At 30.0% G+C, this 24,522-nt stretch overlaps 1 protein-coding gene across 1 annotated transcript; it reads left to right on the top strand.

Annotated features, from left to right (window-relative positions):
- Positions 1–9,951: 9,951 nt before the first annotated feature.
- On the top strand, positions 9,952–23,992 carry LOC100787307 (alcohol dehydrogenase-like 4). The gene is made up of 10 exons (XM_006573289.3): positions 9,952–10,504; positions 10,652–10,788; positions 10,921–10,970; positions 11,266–11,612; positions 17,201–17,283; positions 22,247–22,322; positions 22,505–22,566; positions 22,679–22,774; positions 23,162–23,323; positions 23,742–23,992. Exons 1-10 carry the CDS (start codon positions 10,432–10,434, stop codon positions 23,850–23,852), a joined length of 1,197 nt encoding a protein of 398 aa, XP_006573352.1. The 5' UTR covers positions 9,952–10,431; the 3' UTR covers positions 23,853–23,992.
- The last annotated feature ends 530 nt before the right edge of the window (positions 23,993–24,522 follow it).

Consider the following 24,522-nt stretch of genomic DNA (forward strand, 5'->3'; position numbering starts at 1 on the left):
ACATTTGACATTACGCTTACGCACAAACAGAAAAGTAGAAAACCTAAACGGCAACAAGCTAACAAAAGTTACGAAACCTAAATCTCTAATAGTGCGAATTGCAAAAATTGATCTGGCGGCACCTCCACCACACGAGCCACTGACGGTGACGGTGACATCCGAACGCTCAATTGCCCGTCACCACGGCACCGACCTTCCACTTCTACCTCGTTTCAGTCGTTTGTGTCGTCGTTGTGGTCGACCTCCAAAACGGTAATTTCTCTCCTATTTTCATGCTTTGAATTTCTTTCCTTTTCTTTGTTAAATATTAATTATTCTTGATGTATTGAATCTGAGTTAAATGGCTTCTAACTGTGAACCGAGTTGAATTCGAGTTTAATTTCTTTCCTTTTCTTTGTGTAACTACAGGTGCATTAGATTGATGGAAATGGCTTCTGAAATTGTAAATCGAGTTGACTCTGTTGATGACATTGAGTTTATGGAAGATGAGGAAGAAGGCAGGGTTGAACCTAAACCAAATGCAAAGGAGAATAGAAGTGACAATGATGAAAAAGAGAGTAAAAAAGTTAAGGTTTGCACTTTTATAGCTTGGAAATATTTTACTAAAATTGGTGTGGTAGATGGTAAAGAAAAGGCAGAATGTAATGCATGTGGGCAACAATATGTAATTGGTGGGAGTAAAGTAGGTACTTCACATTTATTGCGTCATGTTAAGCTCCTGTGTAAAAAGAAAGCTAAATTTCATGATGTGGGTGGAATGATAATTGATCATGCTGGAAAGTTAAGATCTAGGGAAGTTGACCAAAAGCGTGTTCTTGAGCTTCTAACAATGTGTATTGTTCGACGTGGTTTGCCATTTAACTTTGTTAAATATAAGTGGGTTAGGGAATTACTTTCATATATAAATTTTGATGTTAAGCATGTGAGTATGAACACATTGGTGTCTAGTTTGCTGAAAGTTCATGGTGAGATGAAAGAAAAATTAAAATATGCAATTCATAAATGTCATAATAGAATTTGTTTGACATCTAATTGTTGGACTGCTTGTACTCAAGAGGGGTATATCTGTTTAACAACACATTTTGTTGATAATAATTGGAAATTGAATAGTAAGATTCTTGTTTTTTGTAAATTGGAGCCTCCTCACACCGGTGAAGATTTGACAAACAAAGTGTTTGAAGTCTTGACTGAATGGGAAATTGATAGGAAAATATTTTCCATTACTTTAGACAATGCTAGTGCTAATGATCGTATGCAAGAACTTTTGGGTGAGCAATTAAGATTGCAAAATAGCTTGTTGTGTGATGGTGAATTTTTGCATGTGGGGTGTTGTGCCCATGTGTTGAATCTTATAGTTCAAGATGGATTAAATGTGACTGAAGTTGCTTTACAAAAAATTAGAGACAACATTAAATATGTGAGAGCATCCGAGTAAAGAAAAATAGTATTTACCAAATGTATTGCTCAAGTGAGAGGTATTGATACTATAGTGGGCTTGAGGTTGGATGTGCCTACTCGGTGGAATTCTACTTATATCATGCTTGAGAGTGCTCTTAGGTATCGTCGTGCTTTTGCAAGTTTCACTATTCGTGATAGAAAATACAAATGTTGTCCATCTAACGAGGAATGGAAAAGAGCTGAAAAATTGTGTGATTTTTTGAAGACATTTTATAAGATGACTAATTTGATTTCAGGTATATTTTTTCAAACTTCATAATTATAATAAATAGTTTCAGATTTATATTTATAGTATAATTATCTTATTTGAATTTTTTTTAGGTACATCTTATCCAACTTCCAATGAATACTTCATGCAAGTATGGAAAATTGAATGGTTGTTGCGAGAAACACTTAAGTGTGATGATCCAGTATCGCAAAATATGACAGTGTTGATGATGGAAAAGTTTGGCAAGTATTGGAGTGACTATAATGTCATTCTTTCAATTGCTATGATTCTTGACCCACGGATGAAGCTTGAAGCACTTCGGTTTTACTATTCAAAGCTTGATGCTTCTACTTGTGATGAAAAGATTAATAACATCAAAGAGAATATGTACAAGCTCTTTGATGAATATGTGAGTGTAAAGTCAAGTTCATCTACTGCATCAAGTTCTCAACAACCTACTGTTGAAGAAGATTTCAGTATAGAAGAAAATCAAGAGATGGATGATCCATATAAAATGTTAGTCTTTTCTTTTGTTTAATTATTTAATTGTTTTATGATTCAATTTATTTAATTTAATTTTTCTCTTATATTGTCATAGGAATATATCAATTATGTGAGCCAAAATGTTAATGTCAATGGCAAGTCTGAATTAGATCTCTATTTGGCTGAGACACCGCTTGAGCCAAAGTTTTTTCCTAAGTTGGATATTTTGAGTTATTGGAAAGACCGCCAAGAACGTTATCCAAATCTTTGTAGATTGGCATGTGAGGTGTTAAGCATTCCTATAACAATTGTTGCTAGTGAATCGGCATTTAGCATTGGTGCTCGTGTGCTAAACAAGTATCACGCTAGTCTTCTTCCTTCCAATGTTCAAGCACTAATTTTAACCCCAAATTGGATAAATGGTTTTGAAGATATTGGTAATTTACATTTCTTTTTCCATAATTTTTAGTTTGTTATTGGTGTGCTGTTTTATTTATTTGACTTATTAATGATATTGTTTTTTTTTGTCTTTGTAAATGAAATTAATGGTGATGTTGAGAAAGAAGAGGAAGTTGTTCTGGATTTCACAATCCATGACTCTAATGTTTAATTTCAATAGTTTAGAAGTTTATTTTTTATGACATTTAAATTTCAATTATCTTAATGTTGAATGTTTATTTTGAAGACTTCAATCACTTTAATATTGAATGTTTGGATTTGATTTAGTTTGGTTTTTATATTGGATTTTATTTTAAGTTGTTTGGAATAATTTATTTTTTTTACCAAAAAAAGGCAGAAAAGTGGGTCAGCCCGCATAACCCACCAATCTGTGGTGGATCGGGCCGGACTGACATTTTGTTAGCCCACACAAAAGTGAACCGAGCTGAGCTAGCCCACTTTTAGCTCAACCCGTTGCAGGCCAGCCCACGTGGGCCGGGCTGGCCCGTTTTGATAGCTCTATAATCCCTCCCACACCCACACTAAAAAAAAAAATCAAATTTCAGGGTTCAAAAATGCAGGTTAACTTCCATGAGCAAAAATCATTATTGTTCTCCTCAATATTTATGACCGAGTTTCTTTTAATGTTTCTCGCAGGTTTAAGGTTTCCGTTTCTCCTTAAATATTTTTTCGTTATTATAAATAGTTCCTACCATAACTTTTATATTTAAAACTGTCGTAACCTATCCTTCAGCGGGAGGGCGACGCGAGACTCACGGATGCGTCTTTCAAGAAAGGAAAAATGCGCAGAGTCGCCACCACTGTTTATTTGAGGAAAACGTCGGAAAAACCATAAAAGGTGTGGTCTACGAAAAGTGTGAAAGGTTCGGGAGTTGTTTTTACGCATGGGGAAGGTATTAGCACCCCACGCGTCCGTCACAAGGGACAACAGCCTTTAACCAAGTGTGGAATATCATGTCTTCGATTTGTTTTATTTTCCTTTTTTTACGTTTTTATGTCTTTTTATGCCTTTTGTATTTTTTATCTGTTTGTGGTCGACAAGGGTGTTTCCCTCGCTCCTACGTATCCTCAACTGCGATGAGGAAATCAGACCTACGTAGTTTCTTAAGAACTAAACGTTGGTTAAGTTGTTTTTATCCCTTTTTGCAAGATATATTTTAACCGAACAAAAGTTGTTTAAGGCGTTGGACCTTTAAATGATCTTTTGATTTTGAAAGGAGATAAACGTTTAAGGCGTTGGACCATTAACGATCTCTTGGGGTGTTTGACAAAAGCGGTAAAGTTACATATTGATTTTATGTTTTTTTGAACGGTCCATGTTTAACAGATAGAAGCAAAAAAGGACCGCTTAAGGAAACTTCCAAAGAAAAACGTCCGATTGATTTTTTTTATTATTTTATTCGAAAATATTTTGATTATTTTATTATTATTTTGCCTTTTTTTCAGTTTAAACGTGGTTTTCTGCATGAACGATCGGTTGGATTTTATTTTAACAGTGATTAAACGATATTACAACTCAAATGATCGGTTGAAATTCATTTTATTATTTATTAGGTGAGAAAATGACTTAAATAAATAGTTAAAGCACGTTAAAAAGGGGTACGGAAAACAAACAAAATGAAAATAAATGTAAGCGAAACAAGTGGGGACCACTAAGGGTGCATAGAATGAATCGAAAGATTCGATTTCGAGAACTTACCGATTCAAGACCCAAGAACGACGAAGAACGATGAAGAACGGTGAAGAATCTTCGCGAAATCGCTCACGAAAACGTCTCAGAAGCGTTATGGCAGAACCTCGGCTTGGATTTTTTCCACAGAAATAATTTTTCTCACTAATTTCGAGAGAATCCTAAATACTAAAAGGGCTGAACATTTTTGCTCTGCCCTCTTTCCCCTATTTATAGGAGAAAAAAGGGAGGTGGTTGCCGCCTAGCTCGCCCAGGCGAGCTAGGTTGCTTCCACTAGAAGGCACCGCCTTCTGTTGGGACCCCCTGGAAGGCTCAAGTGGGTCTGGTTGCTATTTGCACCATCCTTTTTACTAAATACACCCCCTTTTGTGTTTTTTTTGCTGATTATTTTCCAAAACATTACGTAACTTTACAGATTACGTAACGACACCCATTTTCTTTTCGGAATGTTGCGAAACTTTATGGGTTACGCAACAATGCCCTTTTTGACTTCTGGAGTGTTACAGAACTTTACAGATCGCGCAACAATGCTTCTTTTCGACTTCCAGAATGTCGCGGAACTTTACGGATTACCTAACGATGGGTGTTAAGTACCTCGAGGCGGTCAAGCGAAGGTTGCATGCCATCAAACAATGGTCCCCGGACAAAATTAGGGTATGACAAAAACCCTAAACTATTTTTTTAAAAAAATATTTGGTCCTTAAATATTTTTTTGTTTGGACCTGAGAGAGAGAAGAGCGAGCGATGACAGTCTTTCATTTCTTCAACTGCGCCATTCTCACCTTTGGCCCCCACACTGTCTACTATTTTGCCACGCCCTTGTAAGTCTCTCTCTCTTTCCCTTTTTATTCACAACTCGCACATCATATCTATATCTCTTTCTTACATTAATTTCAGCTTCAATTGCTTTAACAATTAGCCCTTCACTTATCAATTTTATGCTCTCGCAACTTCACATGCTTCAATTGTTCTATAACAAATTACAGTTCTATACTTATAGCCGAGAAATTGCTTGCTCAATGTATTTTGGAATCTTGTGGTTGTGATGAATTTTGGAATCCCCCCTTTTCTGCGTGCTTGAAAAGCTAGGTCTCGTACATGGTTTCGTGTGTTAGTAAAGTAATAAGTTTCAATATGCAGATCTGAGTGTGATACACTCAGAACCTCTATCAAAGCCGTTGTTGTTTATCTTGCAACGACATTAGTGAAGGTTGGTGAATATACTGAATTATAAACTATTGTTGTGTAGTTGTACAAAGATAGATAACAATGAAGAATGAACAATCTGATTCATTTTTTTTGGTCTGATTCTCTTGCAGCTTATTTGTCTAGCTACTTTTCTCAAGGTTTCAGAGAGTGATAGCTTTGATCCGTATCAGGTATGTCTCTAAATTGCTTATATGTATATACCATTCATGGGGGGATGCTAGATAACAATTTAAGTTTTAAGTCTTAAAGGAAGACCCCCATATTTATAGCAATTTTTTTTAATTATATTGTTGTAAGCTAATGAGCTGGGTTTTTATTAGTTGTACTATTCCACTACTTGACTTAGAATAGTTGTATATACTCATCTTATAACATCATATCCTCTCATATCTATAATTAACGATGAATTATCTAAATAAACTTAATAGGAGAATGCTTGATTAGGTTGAGGAAGGATGAATAACCAAAACCCGTAACAATACTTTGTCAAAGATTGTGATAAAAAAAATAGAAAATTCAATTTTTAATTTTAATTTATATGTCAAGTTTTTATTTGTGGAACATAATGTGAGACAAAATTGATGATTTAAATCTCATTTACTAATGATTTGACATATTATTTATTATTATTATTGCTGAATGTTTTTCTACTATATATATTTTAATTAATGCAAGATAAGAAACCTCTAGTGCAGTCAAAACTAGAAGTACATTAAAGTCTAAATAACAATGACAATAATAACAAAGATAAGAAAAAAATAAAATAAAAATTAAAAAGAAAAAGACTTTTCAAAAAGGAAATAAATTATACTTAAATATTTTATTCAAATAGAGAGGATCCAATTATCTCCTATAAAAATGGAAATAAAGTATTTATTTTTTAAAAAATTCAATAGTTTTACAAAAAATATTATAAATTCAATAGTTTTACAAAAAATATTATAAATTCAATAGTCTTATGTAGTTGTTTTATAAGTTTAAATAAAGGTTGAAGTTGTGAATTTTTTTTTTTTTTGAATTGTGATTATGTGAATAAGTTGGTTAAGTAGCACTTTTTTTTACCTTGAGTACCGGGTTTCAACTAGTTATTTTCTCTTGCAAGCAGACAAATGAAGATGAAGTTGTGAAAGTAAATAACTTGTACTATTTAAATTTGTAACATGTTTTATAATATCAATTAGTATCTATCAATATAATTTTTTTTTTGTCAAATTTACAATATTTATGCACACACACATATATAATTACTTTAAATTAATTTTTCTTATATTTTAATAATTATTTATGCACACACACATATATAGTTTTTCCTTTTTCAACTTTATATTTTTTTACTAAGAACAAGTTGTATGATATCATATTGTTGGTGATTGTCCATTAATTTAGGAGATTCATTCATATTTCCAATTCTAGTATTAAACAAAATCCTCCAATTGATTATGATTTGTACAGCCAGGAGAATATTCTTTTCATTATTTTAGGATTTCCTGTATATTCTTTCCTTTTTAATCTCTTGCCAATTAAGAGGAGATTATCTCTCAATTATCTCCTGGTGGTCTTATTCTTCCTTCAAGTTCAACATTATCTCTCATTTATTTTGTTGCTTAAATATTGATATATTATTTATTATTTATACTATATGGAATGCTCCTAAAAGGTTATTCATCTTGGTAACTTAAATGACATACCAGATGTTATGATGATTGTTGGAAATTGTTTATATTCTTAGGAATTGATGTCCAGGATACTAGAATAGCCAGATTCATGTGTTGGGGATTTACATTTCTTATTATTGCTCATTAATTTAAATCAATCTGAAACAACTATAAATAAGATAAAAGAAGTACTGCTGGTTACTTCTAAAATCTCAAACAATGTAATCAAAATATTCTAATATTCAATACAAATTCCCAAATCTTTAGTGTACATGTGCAGACTTAAATGGAGGTTAAAACTTTATTTGCTTATTTTTCTGTGTGAGTAGAATGAACATTGTTAGATATTGGAGATATCTTTAATTAGGGTAATTTTGTCCTTAAATTAAGAAATTATAGCATTTACATAATTATAGTAATTAGGCAATTATTTTGTCCTTTAATTATGTTTTATTTTAATTTATTATGCATTGATAATTTAATGCATTTTATCTATTTTCTAAAGATTAATATATTTTACTCTCGATTTTTAGGTTGTGCTGGATGAGGCTACCAAGTCTAATCTCTTACTCTTGTCTAAGTTTTATTGTTATTGACTTGGAAACATCCAACATTACATGGTTGAGGCTGCCAGGTTTTTAGCATAACCTATATGCACAACATGTCTGAACAGGTTTCTTATTTTTATATAGTTTTTATTTCTTAATTGTAATCTTTGTAAGTTTTTATTCATTTTTAGCTTTTTAAAATTTTTATCCTTGTAAGTTTGTGTTTTTTTTTTAATTATGGTTTCTATAAGCTTAAAGATAAAAGGGCTAAAAGAGAAAAAATTAAAATATTAAAAGATATTTGTTTTCTAAGGCGGTTATTACATTAGAACCGTCTTAGAAAGTCTGTCATTTCTAAGACGGATCTGATATAATAACCGTCTTAGAAGAATAGACATTCTAAGTCGGTCATTTAAGAACCGTCTTAGAAATTAGTGTTTGACAGACTTTTTAAAACGGTTCTGAAGTAATAATCGTCTTAGAATGACTACTTTCTAAGACGGTTGTTACATCAGAACCGTCTTAGAAAATTCATTCTTTCAACAACGATGTTTTTAAAAACCGTCGTTAATTGAGATTTACTTTTAATAACGTTGGCTATAACGATGGTTAAAAACTATCATAAAAAACTCAATTTAACCGTCGTTAAAAAGCTTTATTGTAGTAGTGTTAGCCTAAAATAGCTAAACAGGTAACCCATTCTAAGTAATTTTTATTAGAATTACTGATAAAGGGGTTGCATTTTAAATAAAAGGGAGCTACATAGTCAACAAAAAAAAAAACATAGTTAATCAATGCATTTAGATCACCTCCTAGGCCGACTTATAGCTCTTATGATGAAAGTTCTCTTTCCAATTGGACCATTCTTAGGAAAGATCCAACCAAATTTTTATTTCATTCTTACATGAGATTTCAACATTCTCAAGATCCTTTTAAGTTCTAAGTGACTCATGGCTACTTTCTTATATTTTGGATGATTAAGCTATAATAGTTAAGTTACAATTTAGTTGTAATGTTTTTTTTTTTGAAGAACAATTTACTTTTAAACTCTTTTTTGTTTTAATTTCTATGGTGACAATATTATCTATTATTGTGGACACTAACATGCATGGATGTCATGGACATTATTTGGTGTCTTTTTTAATTTTGTTGTAGTCTTGTAGATATTGTCACACTAGAAATTTTATTAGTTTTGATAACATGATAAATGAAATTTGTAATTTAAAGATGAAAACAAATTTATTATATAATTATCGTGGACTATTTTATTATTTAGTTATATTTGTTGGGACTATTTTGTTGTTGTATAAGAACATATTAGAATGAAATCTAAAAAAATAAGTTTCTTCTCAAAATAAGATTAACTACATAAATTTTAATATCAATAGTAAAAAAATTTCATTGACATTTTAATTCAAAACACCCTGTGTTGATATTAAATGTCTTCTGCACATATGAATTTGTAGCGTAAACAACAATATGTCATTATGCACTCAACATTAATGAAAATAGTGAATACTTGATAATTTGATTAATTTGTCACAAGATTTACACTTATGTGAGCTAAATTGATCATTTTCAAAATATAAATACCAAATAGAGCCGTGGTCAAGGAGACTAGAGCAGAAGTTCACATTAGTAGTAACAAAAGGAGGAGATCAAGGAACCATCTCTTTTTAGCTTAATCCTCATTGTTAAGATAATATTTTTTACCGAAAATCTTGTACAAATACAGGTTAATATGATTTTGAGTAAATATACAATACCATTTCCAAAACTCACAACCTGCGGCTCCAAATACTTATGTAAATGTACAATTTAATCCTGAATATCGAGATCAATTAACTTCAAAACAAATTAATCCTTCTTGCAAAATATGAAATTATACCCATATTTAGTAACTTAAATTGTTATTAAGATAAATATTAAGAATTGTAATCGACACGAAGTACCATTGAATGCATGAATTAATTAGAAGGAAGTTATTTCAGTTTAATAGTGGCCAAAGAAAAAAATTTGCCACCCATTACTTAACTCAAACAAGATTATTTCTTGTTGAAGACATTTGTCATTCGTAAAAAATTGTGTTTTTGTATACAATTTTTTTTTATATAAATTTGTAGACTAAATTGATAGAATAAAACTAACTTGTCATCTAAAAAAAAAAAATATTAACTTATCATGAGATAGACAATTTTAAAGGTTGGTTTATGTACATACAAACTTTTATAATCAAATTCACTAAAGTTGTCATTTTTAAGACAAAATTGTACTTATGTTTATAACATTATTATTTGTATTTTTGCATAATTAATACTCCGTGCATCAAATAGGAAACCCACCTTAAAAGTTAAGAGTGCGGAAAAATATAAATTTAATTAATCAGCCGATCCAAGATTTGCCAAGAAACACCAATTCAAACCAGAAGTCAAAATAGGACAAAAGAAAAACAGAAGTCAAAATAATACTGTAATTAAATACGAAAAATTTATTTCCCCAAAACTCAAAACATTATTTCTTAAATAATTAATATAAATAATAAAAAAAATATTTTTTAATTGTTAAACACGTGCTTTGGAAAAACATCCACATGAGCTAGCTAGCTTCTCAGTGAGAAAACTCCAAATCTTAATTATGTAGCCGGCCCTGCCCTTATTTTTCATTTTCATCATAAATTTGCATCGTTGTATATGCTTGAACTCTCAGCTAGGGAGAAGAAAGATGGAAGATCCAGAGGTTATTATTGGGAGCTTGAATCCAAATGATACCAGGGGAAAGACCGTTACTTGCAAAGGTACGTAACACCAAAATTCTATATTATATGTTCAGATCATATTCCACAATTCTCTCATGCATGCCAAATTTCTCATTCTCATAAAGCAATATTAATTAATCATCATTATTATTATTATTATTGTCATCAATATTCATCATCATGAAGCTGCCGTGGCATATGGTCCTGGAGAGCCCTTTGTGGTGGAACGTGTTCTTGTTCATCCTCCTCAGAAAATGGAGGTTCGAATCAAGATCCTCTTCACTTCAATCTGCCACACCGATCTCAGTGCTTGGCAAGGCGAGGTATATATATAATTATATATAATATGTCTAATTAAATATCTTTAACACGCAACTTTGATAGTCAAACATAAGTTATCTAATATATTGTTTATTTGATGCTTCTTATTTTCCTTCTTTTATGGGGCACCAAAGAATGAGGCTCAACGTGCATATCCTCGGATTTTCGGCCATGAAGCTTCCGGGTAGGTCACAAAAATATCCATACAACTATGGCAAATTATAACATTAATGATTTAGACACTCTTTGGACAAGAAGATAAAATTAATAAATCCCGAGCTTTTGAGTTTTTATAGAAGTACTTAACTGTATAAAAATTTATTTTAATTTATAAAAAAACTGAATTTATTTTTTCATCTTTGGGATAAGTTTGACAATATCTTAATTGTACATAAAAAATATATCTTCTATCACATGAAATTGAATTGAAACTGAGAACATTTGTGATTTTTTGTGGGTGTGTTATTGTGAATTTTTAGGATTGTGGAGAGTGTGGGTGAAGGAGTAAATGACATGAAAGAAGGGGACTTGGTGGTGCCAATTTTCAATGGGGAATGTGGGGATTGTAAATATTGCAAGTGTGAGAAAACCAACATGTGTGAGAGATTTGGGGTGGATCCTATGAAGAAGGTGATGGCTAGTGATGGTGCCACTAGGTTTTCTACAATGGATGGAAAACCCATCTTCCATTTCTTGAACACTTCAACTTTCACGGAGTACACGGTGGTGGATTCAGCATGCGTCGTCAAGATTCACGTTGATGGCGATGGCGACCTCAATCCCTACATTAAAAGACTTACCTTACTCAGTTGTGGTGTATCTACGGGTAAGCAACTTGGCCAACCTCAATAATTTAAAATATTACAAGCTTCAAATTTTACTCATTTAGCCTTACAAATTATTGAGTTTTTTTTTAACATAGTTTATTTGTACTTTTAGAAATATATTAGGAAATTTATCTTGGCTAGCAGTTTTTCTTTTGATGATTAAACAAATGTGCTTTAACTAAATTAACATAACCTATTAGCTAGACAATACATATAATAATAATAATAATAATAATCCTATTAGATTGTTAGTTTTTTTTTCTCTCCCCTATTTAATTGAGGACCCACAACCCATCACTCTGTGTATCACGAGATTTGTAATTATATGCAAACTTGATATATTAAATAGTACACTAACAAATAAAAAATAATAAAAAGTCTACTTGAAGAATAATGCGTTTTCATTTTCACCTCTCTTTTATGATTTCAAATTCGCTATATTTGATTTTCTGTATGTCTCTCTGTCTTCTCTTTATCTTTTTATCTATCTATAGAGAGACAAAAGAAAAACACCAACAAAAGAGACAATAATATATATTTTCAAAAATAACTCTTGCTGAAATTATTTTCTACAACAATTACATATTAAAATATTAAATTTTCTAATAATTATATAATATTTTCTTGCTACAATAATAGTGACAAGATTAGTACTTTTTGGATCCTGTAGATACTAGCTACAAAAATCATCTTTATTAGGCTGATCCTAGTAAATTTTTGTATAATAATCATTTTTTAAAATATATGAATTCATATAGAATTTCACACTTTTAAAAATCATATATTATATTTATTTTATTAATAAATATATTTTATTTCATGAATATAATATTTAATAATATCATGTAAATTACGTTTATATTATATTTATTAAATACTATAAATAATACATTATTAGTAAAATTGACTTTACAAAAATTTATTAAACATGATATATATTTAAAATGAATTTAATTTAATTTTTATAAATTGTTTTAAAAACTATATCTATTAAATATAATTTATATATAAATATAGAAATTAATTAAAAATTTGAATATAATTTCAACAAATATAATACTGAAATTAAGATTAAATTAATATTTAATATATGTATTCCAGTCTATTTTATTTTTATATATAGATATTATTTACATCTAAAAATCTGTAAAAATTTATGAATAGTAAAATATAATGATAAAAATTTAAATTTTTATATCTAACCTATATTAGGTGTAATATTCATTAAAGAATAATTAAACTAGTGCACCAAATTAAAAGTAAACGTAACCTTTTCTCTTATTTTAAAATTTCTTGATCCACTTTTGTGCGTTGCGTGTCTCTTTGTTTGTTAGGAGTAATATCACCCAAAAGAACAACGAATTGGTAAAAGAAGGCACCTAGTTTTTTTGGTTTTTTTTTTTTTGTTATTTTAAAAGAAGGTACCCTCTTAATTAATTGTTTTGCCAGTAACGTACGTGGAATCGGATATTAATAAAAGATACAAGGTTGATGGGTAGAAAAGAAAGAGAGAAATAAAAGAGAGAAAGGTCGAAATCAATTGTTAAAAAAAATTAATTATTAATATTTGTCATAAAAAATTAAAAGTATATAAATTAAGAATCCTAACTAGGAGTCTCGTGTGAGGAATGGAAATAAATATTTATCTCCATTTTACTAAAAATATGAATGCAAGTATTTTAAGATTTTATTTGTGTAATGAAAAACAAAATTGTTAAGAAAGGTAAAATTTACTTTACTGATCTCGACATCATAAGATAATTAGTTTTCCATTACCACTAGTATTTTTAGTATTAAATTTTAATATTTATACGTTCGTTCCCTATTTTTCTGCCGTTGGTCTCTCCGTCTGACTGCTATGATCCTAAATTTCGTCCAAGAGTGATGTATAGTTAGTTATTTTTTCTTTCTTCACCCAATATAACAATCGTTCACTCCAAAATTTTGGACACACTGAATTTTAATTAATACAAGGCTTGCAAATAAAGAATTTGACTACGTAGTAATTTAAGCTGTTAGACAATGAAATGTTCAGACATATAATGCAAGCAAGGAAAGCCACTTTTATGATTGGCTTCTTTGGAGTAAAGGCCAAATTAAGCTCGGGTCTTCTTTTCTTATATTTTCAACTCAAAATTTAGGTACTATGTGTGCTTATGCCTAAGTAAAATAATATAAATGAGACTCAAGCTTTTATCTTTCGTCTCTTATTGGATGCAAATCAAAATTATTTGGCTTGACTAAGTAAATACGTTGACTTAGTTTTCTTTGATGTATAAAAAAGTCTAAATCAATTGAATATGATAATAAAATATAAATTATTGTAAATTTTATAGTATCTAACTTTGATTTCTATGTTAAAAGAAGCTTCCCTTAGTGTTAGGCAGTCACAGCCCTTGATGCATTAGGATGTTCCTTGTCCTCACCTAATTAACTACCCTCCTTAACTCTTAGGGATAGTTTAGGTTGAGTTGTGTTTCTGTTGTTTTTGCTTCCAATATAAGTAATAATAGAAAGAAAAAAAAAGTATCCCCATGGAAATCAATTCATTGGAACTTGGAAGTCTTGTTTGCAAGTTTCTTTTACATTTCGTTTTCTTTGTTCCCTAATAAAGAGGATGAACGTGGGCCATATATACCCTTTTCATCGATTATTTTTAATTATCATTAAAGAGGGTTTGCTATGTGATGATCATCACTTGTAAGAATTTAGCCAAGGCATATTTGCACAATTGGTTAAAGATCTAAGTATAAATTCTTACTCATATATATATATATATATATATATATATATATATATATATGAGTAGGCTTTGAATCCCGTTTTTGCACTTTCCCTGCTCGGTAGGCATTCTTCTCCATAAAAATCTCCCAACATCTTAGAGCTAGTTCAGTAACTATAACTGATGAAATCATTTTCCCTTTGAGCCTGTGCAGTAATCTTAGTAGGCCTCAGTTGGTAGTCTTAACATGCTATTAAAGTCCTGTATACTTCAATAAAAAAAAACTAAATATGTTTTTGGTGCATGTTATATGTTATTTTTTTGTTTTAGTTTTTATAATTTTTTTAAAATGATCCTAGTAAAATTCATTTTTATATTTTGGTCCTAATTATTTTGTTTTAGTCCTCGTAATATTTTGATGTTTTTTTTATTTTAGTTCTTATAATATTTTATTTTAGTCCTTGTAATATATTAATTTTTTATTTTAGTCCTTGTAATATATGTCATTTTTTATTTTGGTTTTGGTCCTTATAATATATTCATTTTTCATTTTAATCCTTATAATATTTTGTTTATTTTAAATTAGTTCATCGAAAAACATATTTGATAGTGATTAAAAGTAAATTAAATAATCTAAATATTACATGGACAAAAATGAACATATTACAACGACTAAAATAAAATAAGAAGGACTAAAATAAAAAAGAAAAACTTAAATATAAATTTAGTTTCAATATGCTCACACTTTTTAAGTTTTAGTTCTTTTAAGTTTTTTGGTTTAGTTTTGGTCTTGTAAATTTGGACTCTCCCAATTTTAGTCCATTCATGATTCGAAAATTTTCAATTCTAGTCCATGAAAGTTCATGTTAGGGAATAAAATTAAAAAATATATATATAAACTTATAGAGATTAATAGTGAAAAAAATTATAGGAATCAAAATTAAAAATATGCAAACTTGAGAACAAAAAAGAACCAAAAAAAAAAAACTACTTTCAAGTACCAAGGGGTCCTTAAACTTTTACCAAATTTTTAATTAGGCCACTAAACTTACAAGAAATACCTAGCATTAACTATTATTATAATAACAATATACACAACTAATTTAACACTAGCTAACTTAAAACATATATGTATACACATCAAAAATCAAAGTCTCAAGAGATGAAAGGCCATGTCTCCCCCCCTTCCAGATTTGTCCCTATTGACAAAATATACTCCAATTCTACATAAAGTAACCACTAAATGTATTATAATCTCAACTTTTTTGACATCACTTTTTTTATCGGTAAGAATCGAATTCTAAAGTATTAAGAAATTTATAATAATTTTTGTATATTATTTAATTACTTGAGTTAGATTTTGATTTATCGACATACAACTACTTGATTGTTTTTATTTTTGTGGAATTTAACATTTGCACAAACCATAATTTTACCATAATTTTAAATTTTTTATGCTATATGTCTTTGTGGTTTGACATATATTTTTGTAATTTTTATACTTTATTAAATTTAGTTTTGTACATTTTTATGTGCAAACCACATTTGTTTCAAAGTAATTCAACCTACAAAATTGTCAAAATAACTTCAATCTTTTTTTTTAAAAAAAAAAAAGAGTTGTTTAACCTATTATTAGTGTGAGATTAATTTTTTTTCCTACATAAAAAAAAGAAGAAAGATCTTGAATGATAAATAGGCTTACCATTTTATTATTAAAAACAACAATTGGGAGCTATACGACACATGCAGCACAATAGAGTAATAACGTACATAAATCTATATTATCAGGCTCCAAAGATCCAAGAAATTTTAAAATAACAACTTATGCCCCACCAACAATCCACTTTTAATTATGAACGATTCCAAAACAAAAATCGAAAATCACTTAAAAAAATTAAAAATCGATCCAAATCAATATTTTTTAGATTTAATTGGATTGATTTATTGTCAAATCATATAGTGGATTCAGTTTGCGGTTTGTATCTAAAAATATTATATATTATTTTTTAATATTTTCATTTTAATAATACAACTAGAATGACAATTATATTAACTAGGAATATATTTATCAATACATAATATTAATTAATATCACAAGTTTTTTTAATGTTTGTTTAAAAAGGGTATATCACAAGTGACAATTGTCTAATTTTTTTTTATCTATTTTATGACATTTTTATAGTGATGCTTTTATAATTATTAGAAAAAATGAAACAAAATCATTTATTCAAACAAAAAAGATTAATTCGTTAACTCTAATTAACAATGAGTACTAGAAAAATATATATCATGCGTGATTTTGATAAACTTTTGATTTCTTTATTATAATATTAATTAGTTACATATAATATATAATATAATGCCTTAGATCAAATTTTGGCTATTGTGTACATTAATCGATAGAATTTTGATAGAAGTTTATTATAGAGTGTTAAACGTATTAGTAAGTTATATAGATTTTTATTAATAGATTTTTTAATATAATTTGATTTAAAAGAGGAAAAGAATGTGGAGAAATTTTAATAGAATAATTATTTAAGTAAAAATTGTAAAAATTGATTCAATTAAACTGTAAAAGATTGATTTTGTTTGTTTCGATAAGATTTAATATTAAATTTAAATCAAATCACATATAATTTTTATGTTTGATTCATATGATTTATTATGCAAAAATTCAAATCAAACCACACTACCAACACCCTTACCATTAATTACATTTAACTCATCATATGTTTGGCTGAGTATTAGATCAATGATGCATCAATAATCATGTTATGTGAACTATATATTTGTGACAATAGTAAATGACGTGATCAAATGAGCATGAGTAGTTTAGACCAAATTGATAATGTGTGTCATGTGTAGGTGTTGGAGCTGCTTGGAATACCGCTGATGTGCATTTTGGTTCAGCTGTAGCTGTCTTTGGTTTAGGTGCTGTGGGTCTCTCTGTAAGTGAAAGCTTTGGTTATTGCTCTTTTATTCGCTGCAATTAAAATAATAGTTAAAACGTAATTTTAATTTTTTATTTTTTAATTCATAATTTTAAACCTCCTATTAAAAATAGAGATATACAATACAATCTCTTGAGTTTTCAATAAAGAAATTTCATTTTATAATCCAATTTAATATGTTTTGACAACCTTTAAAAGTTTTTAGGTTGACTTTCGGTTAGAACAATTTATCTTACGTTACATTTAGGAGATGTATTTGATTAGAATTTTAAGAAATTAGTTTTACACATGAAAATCTCCTAAATTTTAAAAGATTTTGTAACAATGTAATAACTTTTGAGAGTATTTTTTAAGAAAATTATGATTAAAATTTTGTAATTTAAATTTTAATGAACTTAAAACTAAATTCATAAGATTTGAGATAATTTTATGAATTCATAAAATTTTAAAGAATTTTATGAATTTTTATAAAACATTCAAATTTTAACAAATAAATGATAAGTTTTGAATAGAAAAAAAGTAAAATCAATACAAATTTTTATAATCCTTTTAAAAAGTATTTTAAAATCGTAATTCATTATTTAGAAAGGAAACGAAAGTTACAACTATTGTCTAATCAAATAAAAAAAACTTTGGAATTCAACATTAATAGAAAATCTTGGGGTTCTTAATTTTTTGGAAAAGGTTCACTCAACTTGATAAAAAAAAAAAAGGCTATAGTTATAGGGGATCCAGTCAGCTTCAGGAGAATTTTCGCAAACAGCTTGCCGGCATGATCTAATGGAGAAATTATGAAGACGTTTATAAGCTGTTAAAGAAAAAACTTTTGGTACACACAAACAGTCACAATAAAAAGAGAAAAGAAGGAGAAGCTTACGACTTTAAAATGATAAAGCGGCCACAAACTTATTTGCTCTGTTACTTTTGTTTAGAAGCTTGGTGCTGCGTGTCCAAGCTAGAAGACATTTTTTATCTCATCACTTCTCCAGTAGTGGACTTTATTTTCCAAAGGATTCCTTTTTTTTTTTCTCTGTTTCGGTGCCACAAGCCACAAGCAGGGATGGTGGGATCAGTAATTGAGAGATTACTAATAAGAGCTGAATTTGAGAGACATGGGCAAGGAAAAAGAGGGAGAAGGAAAAAGAAAAACGGAAAGAAACCATAAAAAGAAAAAAGTCTAAAAAATTTCAAAAGTTTGAATGTGATTGTCTAATGGGTATGATAAAAATCTCAAAAGTTTGAATGTGATTGTCTAATGGGTATGATATTTATATTTTCTACTAAAAAATCTCATAAAATTTATCAAAATTTATTTAAAAAAAACATTAAAATTTGAAAACTTTTGAATATCAAGAGACTTTTTATAAATTATAAAAAATCTTAATTAAATATCAACAGATTTTATTATAATTAGATTAAATATCATAAGACTTATTTTTATCATTTAAAAGTATAGATGGAATATCATAAGATTTTTTAATAAAATTTTTTTTTAAAATCCTTCAAAATCTTAATTGAATACATCCCTTTAATGATTTTCTTTAATAGTTATTATTTTATTAGTTTATTTTTCAATGGACATATTTTTTTACAATAGACATTATAAAAATTAATAAAATTTTATTTTTGAAATAATTATTTATTAAATGGAAATATCTAGTCATCAATTAATAAATTCAAAAAATATAATTGTTAGTTAACATTTAAGACGGTCAATGTAGGTAACTTAAAAGCCAATGCACCCATTTAGACAATAAGATCAAATTTTCTAATTTTTTGAAAATTGAGAGACAAAATGTTTATATTTTTTAATAGTAGGACCAAAATTGTGTATTGAAGAAATAAGAAAATAAAAGTTATATTTTAGTAAATAATAGAAATTTTAATTTTTTTCATATTTGATTGAAATTATTTTTCAGAAAGTAATTTTTAAATAGCTTAAATATAATTTAGCCTCTATAAAATCAATGAGTTTTTATTTGAGAAATGCTAAAGACTCCTTCGACGAATAAGGCAACCCAATTAAAACACGACAATTGGCAAACACTTTTTAAAACTTTTTTCTTCCAAATTTGCCCTTCTGAGTCAACCTTTCTATCCAATTTTAGCCTTTTCAATGAGTCTACCACATGCTCCTCCTTCTTCGTTTCTCACACCCATGCACCCCTTTGACATTGGCGGAAGAACCAAATCAATCAAAGTCTAATGAAATTTTGCATCTTAAGATATCAATCAAAAGTTATGTTGTTATGATTGTTCCAAATTGTTAATTTTGAAGTTTACTTATGAATGTAATGTTATCAAGAAACCAATGTTATGATGGAGTTTCTGAAGTACTCCATCACCACCTCCTTGTCACCTCCACTCCAGGTTCGTTAGCGATAACACCGCCACGAACCCCCCACAATTGTGGTCCAGGTGGTTGGAAAACTTCCATGAAGCACCGTCGTTCGTAACATCTTTGATTGTTGACTTCTCAACGGTTTACACACTATGATACTTCACACGGTAACACTTCACTCAACATCCTTGTTGGTCAGAATGCTCCACCGATCAAAATCCTCTGTAAGTAACCTTTTTCGAGACCTCGACAATCTGTTTCGGTTGTTTTCATGATCAATGACTGTCCTCACAAACCAGTACAAGACTTTTCAGCATGCTTTGTCCTCACTCACACGCTTTTTGGAAAACTTCCTAGAAGATCACCCTTCCATAACTACTCTAAACAAACATGCTTAATTGTAGAGTTCTTAAGTGTTGGGTTACTAAAAAGTAGATGCATCTTCTTGGTATAGGTAGTACCAATTAATTCTTTTAAGTCATCCTCAACTATACAGTCTCATGCGTGCACAACCTTCGGACCCTTTTCTTTTCGATATGATTCATCAGGGTGTTACATGTCCTCCAACTTCCACTTGGTTTGCTCTTAAATCACATCGTACTAGAGGAGAGGTTTGCTCTGATACCATTTGTAGCGCCCCTAATTGTCGACCTCTCAGTGACTCTCACACTACGACACTTCACACGGTGACACTTTACTCAACGTTGCGAGTGAGGACAAAACACATTGAAAAGTTTCGTGTTGATTTGTGGGGACAATCATTGATCCTTAAAAGCAATTAGGGATGATTGTTGAAGTCTCGGAAATGGTTACCTCCAAAGGGTTTTGACCGGTGGAGGGTTTTAACCAACAAGCATATTGAGTGAAGTATTATTATCGACAATCAGGGGCGTTATAGTCATGGCCCCTGTTCTTTTCCTTTTCCTCCCTCCCCCCTTCTCTCTCTCTCTTGCTTGTAGCAACATCTCTACCACTCATGCCACCACTCACACTGCCATCCCTTCTTTCCGCACATCTCTCTTTCCCTTTTATTTGCTTGTTAAAGGTAGGTGTCAAAGTTTAGAGTTGGTTTGGGTTTCGATGAAGAGGACGTTGTTGTCGTTGTAGTGGACAACGACGACTTCATGGAGGCGTTCAACAATTTGTAACCCCATTGCAGAAGAAGAAAATGGACAACCAAAGGAGATGGTGAGCAAGCTTGCAATGCTGTACAAAAGCAAAAGGAGTTAAAAAAAAATAGTTAGACAATAGCTTCTAAGAAAGAGAGAGTTACTTTGGTGGTGTGGGATAACTATATATGGGGTAAATTTGGAAATGGAAAAAATTTATAAGTTAAATAAAATGAATTAAAAGGTGTCAAGTTTTAAGGTTTCAAAACATCAGTCGGCTAAATTTTTTTGGTGGATCCGACATTTTTCTTTCTACTTTGATTCGTGTAATTTTTTTAAATCTTTATCCCTAAAAAATTTGAAATCATTATTTTTAGTGCCTATAAAATTAATGAATTTTAGTTTTAGTCTTTATAAAATATTTTGTTTAATTTTCAGTCTCTAAAATGTGAATCACATTTTTTTAGTCCCTAGCATTTATTTCAAGATAAGTAAATTACATTTTAAGATTTTTTTTATTAGAAGTATCACACTTAATAAAACATAAATTAGACTCGGTCATTAAAAGTATAATTTTAAAACTCGGATCGACCTAGAGGTCTGACCAAGTTGGTCATGCTGGTGACATAATTTGATTCAGTGCGACCCAGATTGACTTGTTTGTATGTACGTATTTAGGGGGGGGGGGGAGTAGAGGCTTGGTCCCCTTGTCCCTCAAGATCCTTTATATACATGAGAAGAAAAATAAAATAAAACAAATTAATATTGATAGAAAAAATTTGATAAGAGAAATGGAATAGAGTTAATGTTACCTTAATTTTCTTCTAGTAGTAGATTTTACCTCTAGTTTTAGACATAAATTTAATAATGAATTTTTTGTAGAACTTTTGATTTATCAAATGATTATTTATTAGAAGTTAAATAATTAAATATTTGTGTAAATTACTCCCCCCCCTCCCCACCCTTTGATGCATTCTTGGATCCATCCTTGTCCATTTGGTTTTATGGTTAAACCGGTGATTAGGTCCGATTGAATTAGTGAACCGGTTGGTCCAATTTTATTTTATTTTTTAAATGAAAAATTTAATAAAGATACAAATAAATATGATACACTAAAAAATTGAATCAACCTTAAATTATTTGGTGGATCAACTTACCACCAAACTATTATAATTAATTATTAAATAACATAATTAATACATATGCTAATATTATGTTACTTGTACTGGTTTTTGTGGTTCAATTATTGATCCACTGGTTCGACTAATGACTCATCAACGGAGTGTCTTGATCGGATCGAACATCCATAGGATATTTAAAACTAAGATTATAAGTCACGCTAATCATATAGAAATTAAAAATGTTTTCTAGCTTTTTTATTACATCAAGTCATCACTCATCATATATTGTCTTTTCCTTTTTACTTTTTCTCATCAAAACATTATGAAAATAATCTTTATTGCAAAACAAAGAAAAATGTTGTAAAGTCCTGCATCTTAAATTGGCACAGGTAGCAGAAGGGGCACGAGCCAGAGGTGCATCCAAAATAATAGGCGTGGACATCAATTCTGACAAATTTATCAAAGGTGATTTTGTCTCATGTATCTCTAGTTCTCTACTCCCTCTCTGCTCTCTTTTATTCTTCTTTACACTTGTTTTCAAAATCATAAAGTAAAAACTCTAAAACTTGACATGAACTTCGTTTTCTTAATGTTATAATATAAAATGCTAACGTGCTATATGACACATTTTATACGTATACTCAAAGCCCGAGCAATGGGCATCACTGACTTCATAAATCCAAGGGATGATGAGAAGCCAGTATATGAGGTTGGAACTCTGTTCCCTATCTATTCATCTCATTTCATAATAGAATATATCATCTTTATATGCATTAATTTTCGCTAGCAAAATGGTAAACTATTTTGTGTATTTTGTGCAGAGGATCAGGGAAATGACTTGTGGAGGTGTGCACTATAGTTTTGAATGTACTGGAAATTTAAACGTTCTAAGGGATGCCTTCTTGTCAGCTCATGAGGTATATGTATCGTAATATCCATGCAGCTGAGTTTTTGGGTTCAATGTTATAATACGTTGCTAAGATTTTAAATTCTAATTGTCGTCACAATTGCAGTCTCATAGCTAGCATTCCTTAGTATCGCGCGCAAAAAATGGAAAAATTATCATTAATGTGGCTATAGTTACAGTTAAAAATTTCTAAAAATCTTGATGCTGTGGTCACAATTATGGTTGGAGACTACTTTTTAAAATCTTGGTATATGTTGCAATATTTCTTCACAAACATTGCTTCTCTTCTCACCCCTAAGTACAATGATGAATAATTTTGAATAAAACTTCCGGAGGGAAAGGGCCACAATATTGTTTAAGCAAGTTATAATTTTGATCTATTCTTATAATGATGCAGGGTTGGGGATTGACTGTGATATTAGGGATTCATCCATCACCACAATTGCTTCCCATCCACCCAATGGAGTTGTTCCAAGGTCGCAGAATAGTAGGATCAGTTTTTGGAGGCTTCAAAGGGAAGACTCAATTGCCACATTTTGCCAAAGAATGCATGGATGGAGTAAGGACTACCATTCTCTGAATTTACATGTTTTCTTTAGGGTTTAATTCTCTACTTATTTCAAAAAAGGAATATCTCATATCACATTTTCTAAAATTGAATAAAATTTAAAACCTAGTAAAAAAATAAAATTATACTTTTCAAGTTTATATTCTATATACATCTATCAATAATTTTAAAAACATCGTACAACACTCTTTTAATTTTTTTATTTGTTTATTTAGAATACCGAAATGAACTTGGCCATTTAACTCTTTTATGTTTTCTATGCCTACAATAACCAATGTGATAGTATTCTATCGATTGATAAAAAAACATACATTTAATGACTGCTCCAACAATTTTCTTCTCTCGAATGATATATTCTAACAATTGAAGTGTAATTAATTATTTCACATTTCGGGTGGCCTGAACTTAGGTGGTGAAGTTGGATGATTTTATCACTCACGAGCTTCCAATCGAGGAGATAAACAAGGCCTTTGATCTTTTAACCGTCGGAAAGTCACTGAGATGTCTTCTACACTTCTAAAAGAATTGTGTTTCTGAGTGTTAATTTCTTTTTTACTTCAGACTCACGTCTAAAACACTATTACATATACCCTAAACCCTAAAGTTCAGTTTCTTTGACATAATTTAAATTCAAGATAAGCAATTTCTTTGCTACATATACTCTTTTTGTTATATATATATATATATATATATATAGAGAGAGAGAGAGAGAGAGAGAGAGAGAGAGAGAGAGAGAGAGAGAGAGAGAGAGAGAGAGAGAGAGAGAGAGAGAGAGAGAGAGAGAGAGAGAGAGAGAGAGAGAGAGAGAGAGAGAGAGAGAGCCCTGGTGCAGCGGTAAAGTTGTGCCTTGGTGATTTGTTGGTTATGGGTTCGAATCCGGAAACAGTCTCTTTGCATATGCGGCTGCGTACAATATCCCTCCCTCATACCTTCGCATAGCGAAGAGCCTCTGGACAATGGGGTACGCTAGTTTATATATATATATATATAGAGAGAAGAGAGAGAGAGAGAGAATTTATATAGCTTGTCTTTATTGAAGCACTCATGGTTTTTACTTGTAACCACATCCATCTAGAACAAGCTTCATAGCTGCCTGAGAATCTGACTCGATAATCCTCTATCACAAGCAAGTTGCAAACCTTTGTTAATTCCCCAAAGTTCTGCATGACTAACAGAACAAATCCATATAC

The sequence above is a fragment of the Glycine max genome, chromosome 1, assembly GCF_000004515.6.
Source record: "Glycine max cultivar Williams 82 chromosome 1, Glycine_max_v4.0, whole genome shotgun sequence".
Classification (NCBI taxonomy): Eukaryota; Viridiplantae; Streptophyta; class Magnoliopsida; order Fabales; family Fabaceae; genus Glycine; species Glycine max.

Excerpts from the sequence above, each read along its gene's own strand:
- LOC100787307 (XM_006573289.3), top strand. The coding sequence starts at position 10,432 with ATGGAAGATCCAGAGGTTATTATTGGGAGCTTGAATCCAAATGATACC. Across the intron at positions 10,789-10,920 it reads TCAGTGCTTGGCAAGGCGAG|AATGAGGCTCAACGTGCATA; the intron begins GTATATATATAA and ends GGGGCACCAAAG. Across the intron at positions 22,567-22,678 it reads ATGAGAAGCCAGTATATGAG|AGGATCAGGGAAATGACTTG; the intron begins GTTGGAACTCTG and ends TATTTTGTGCAG.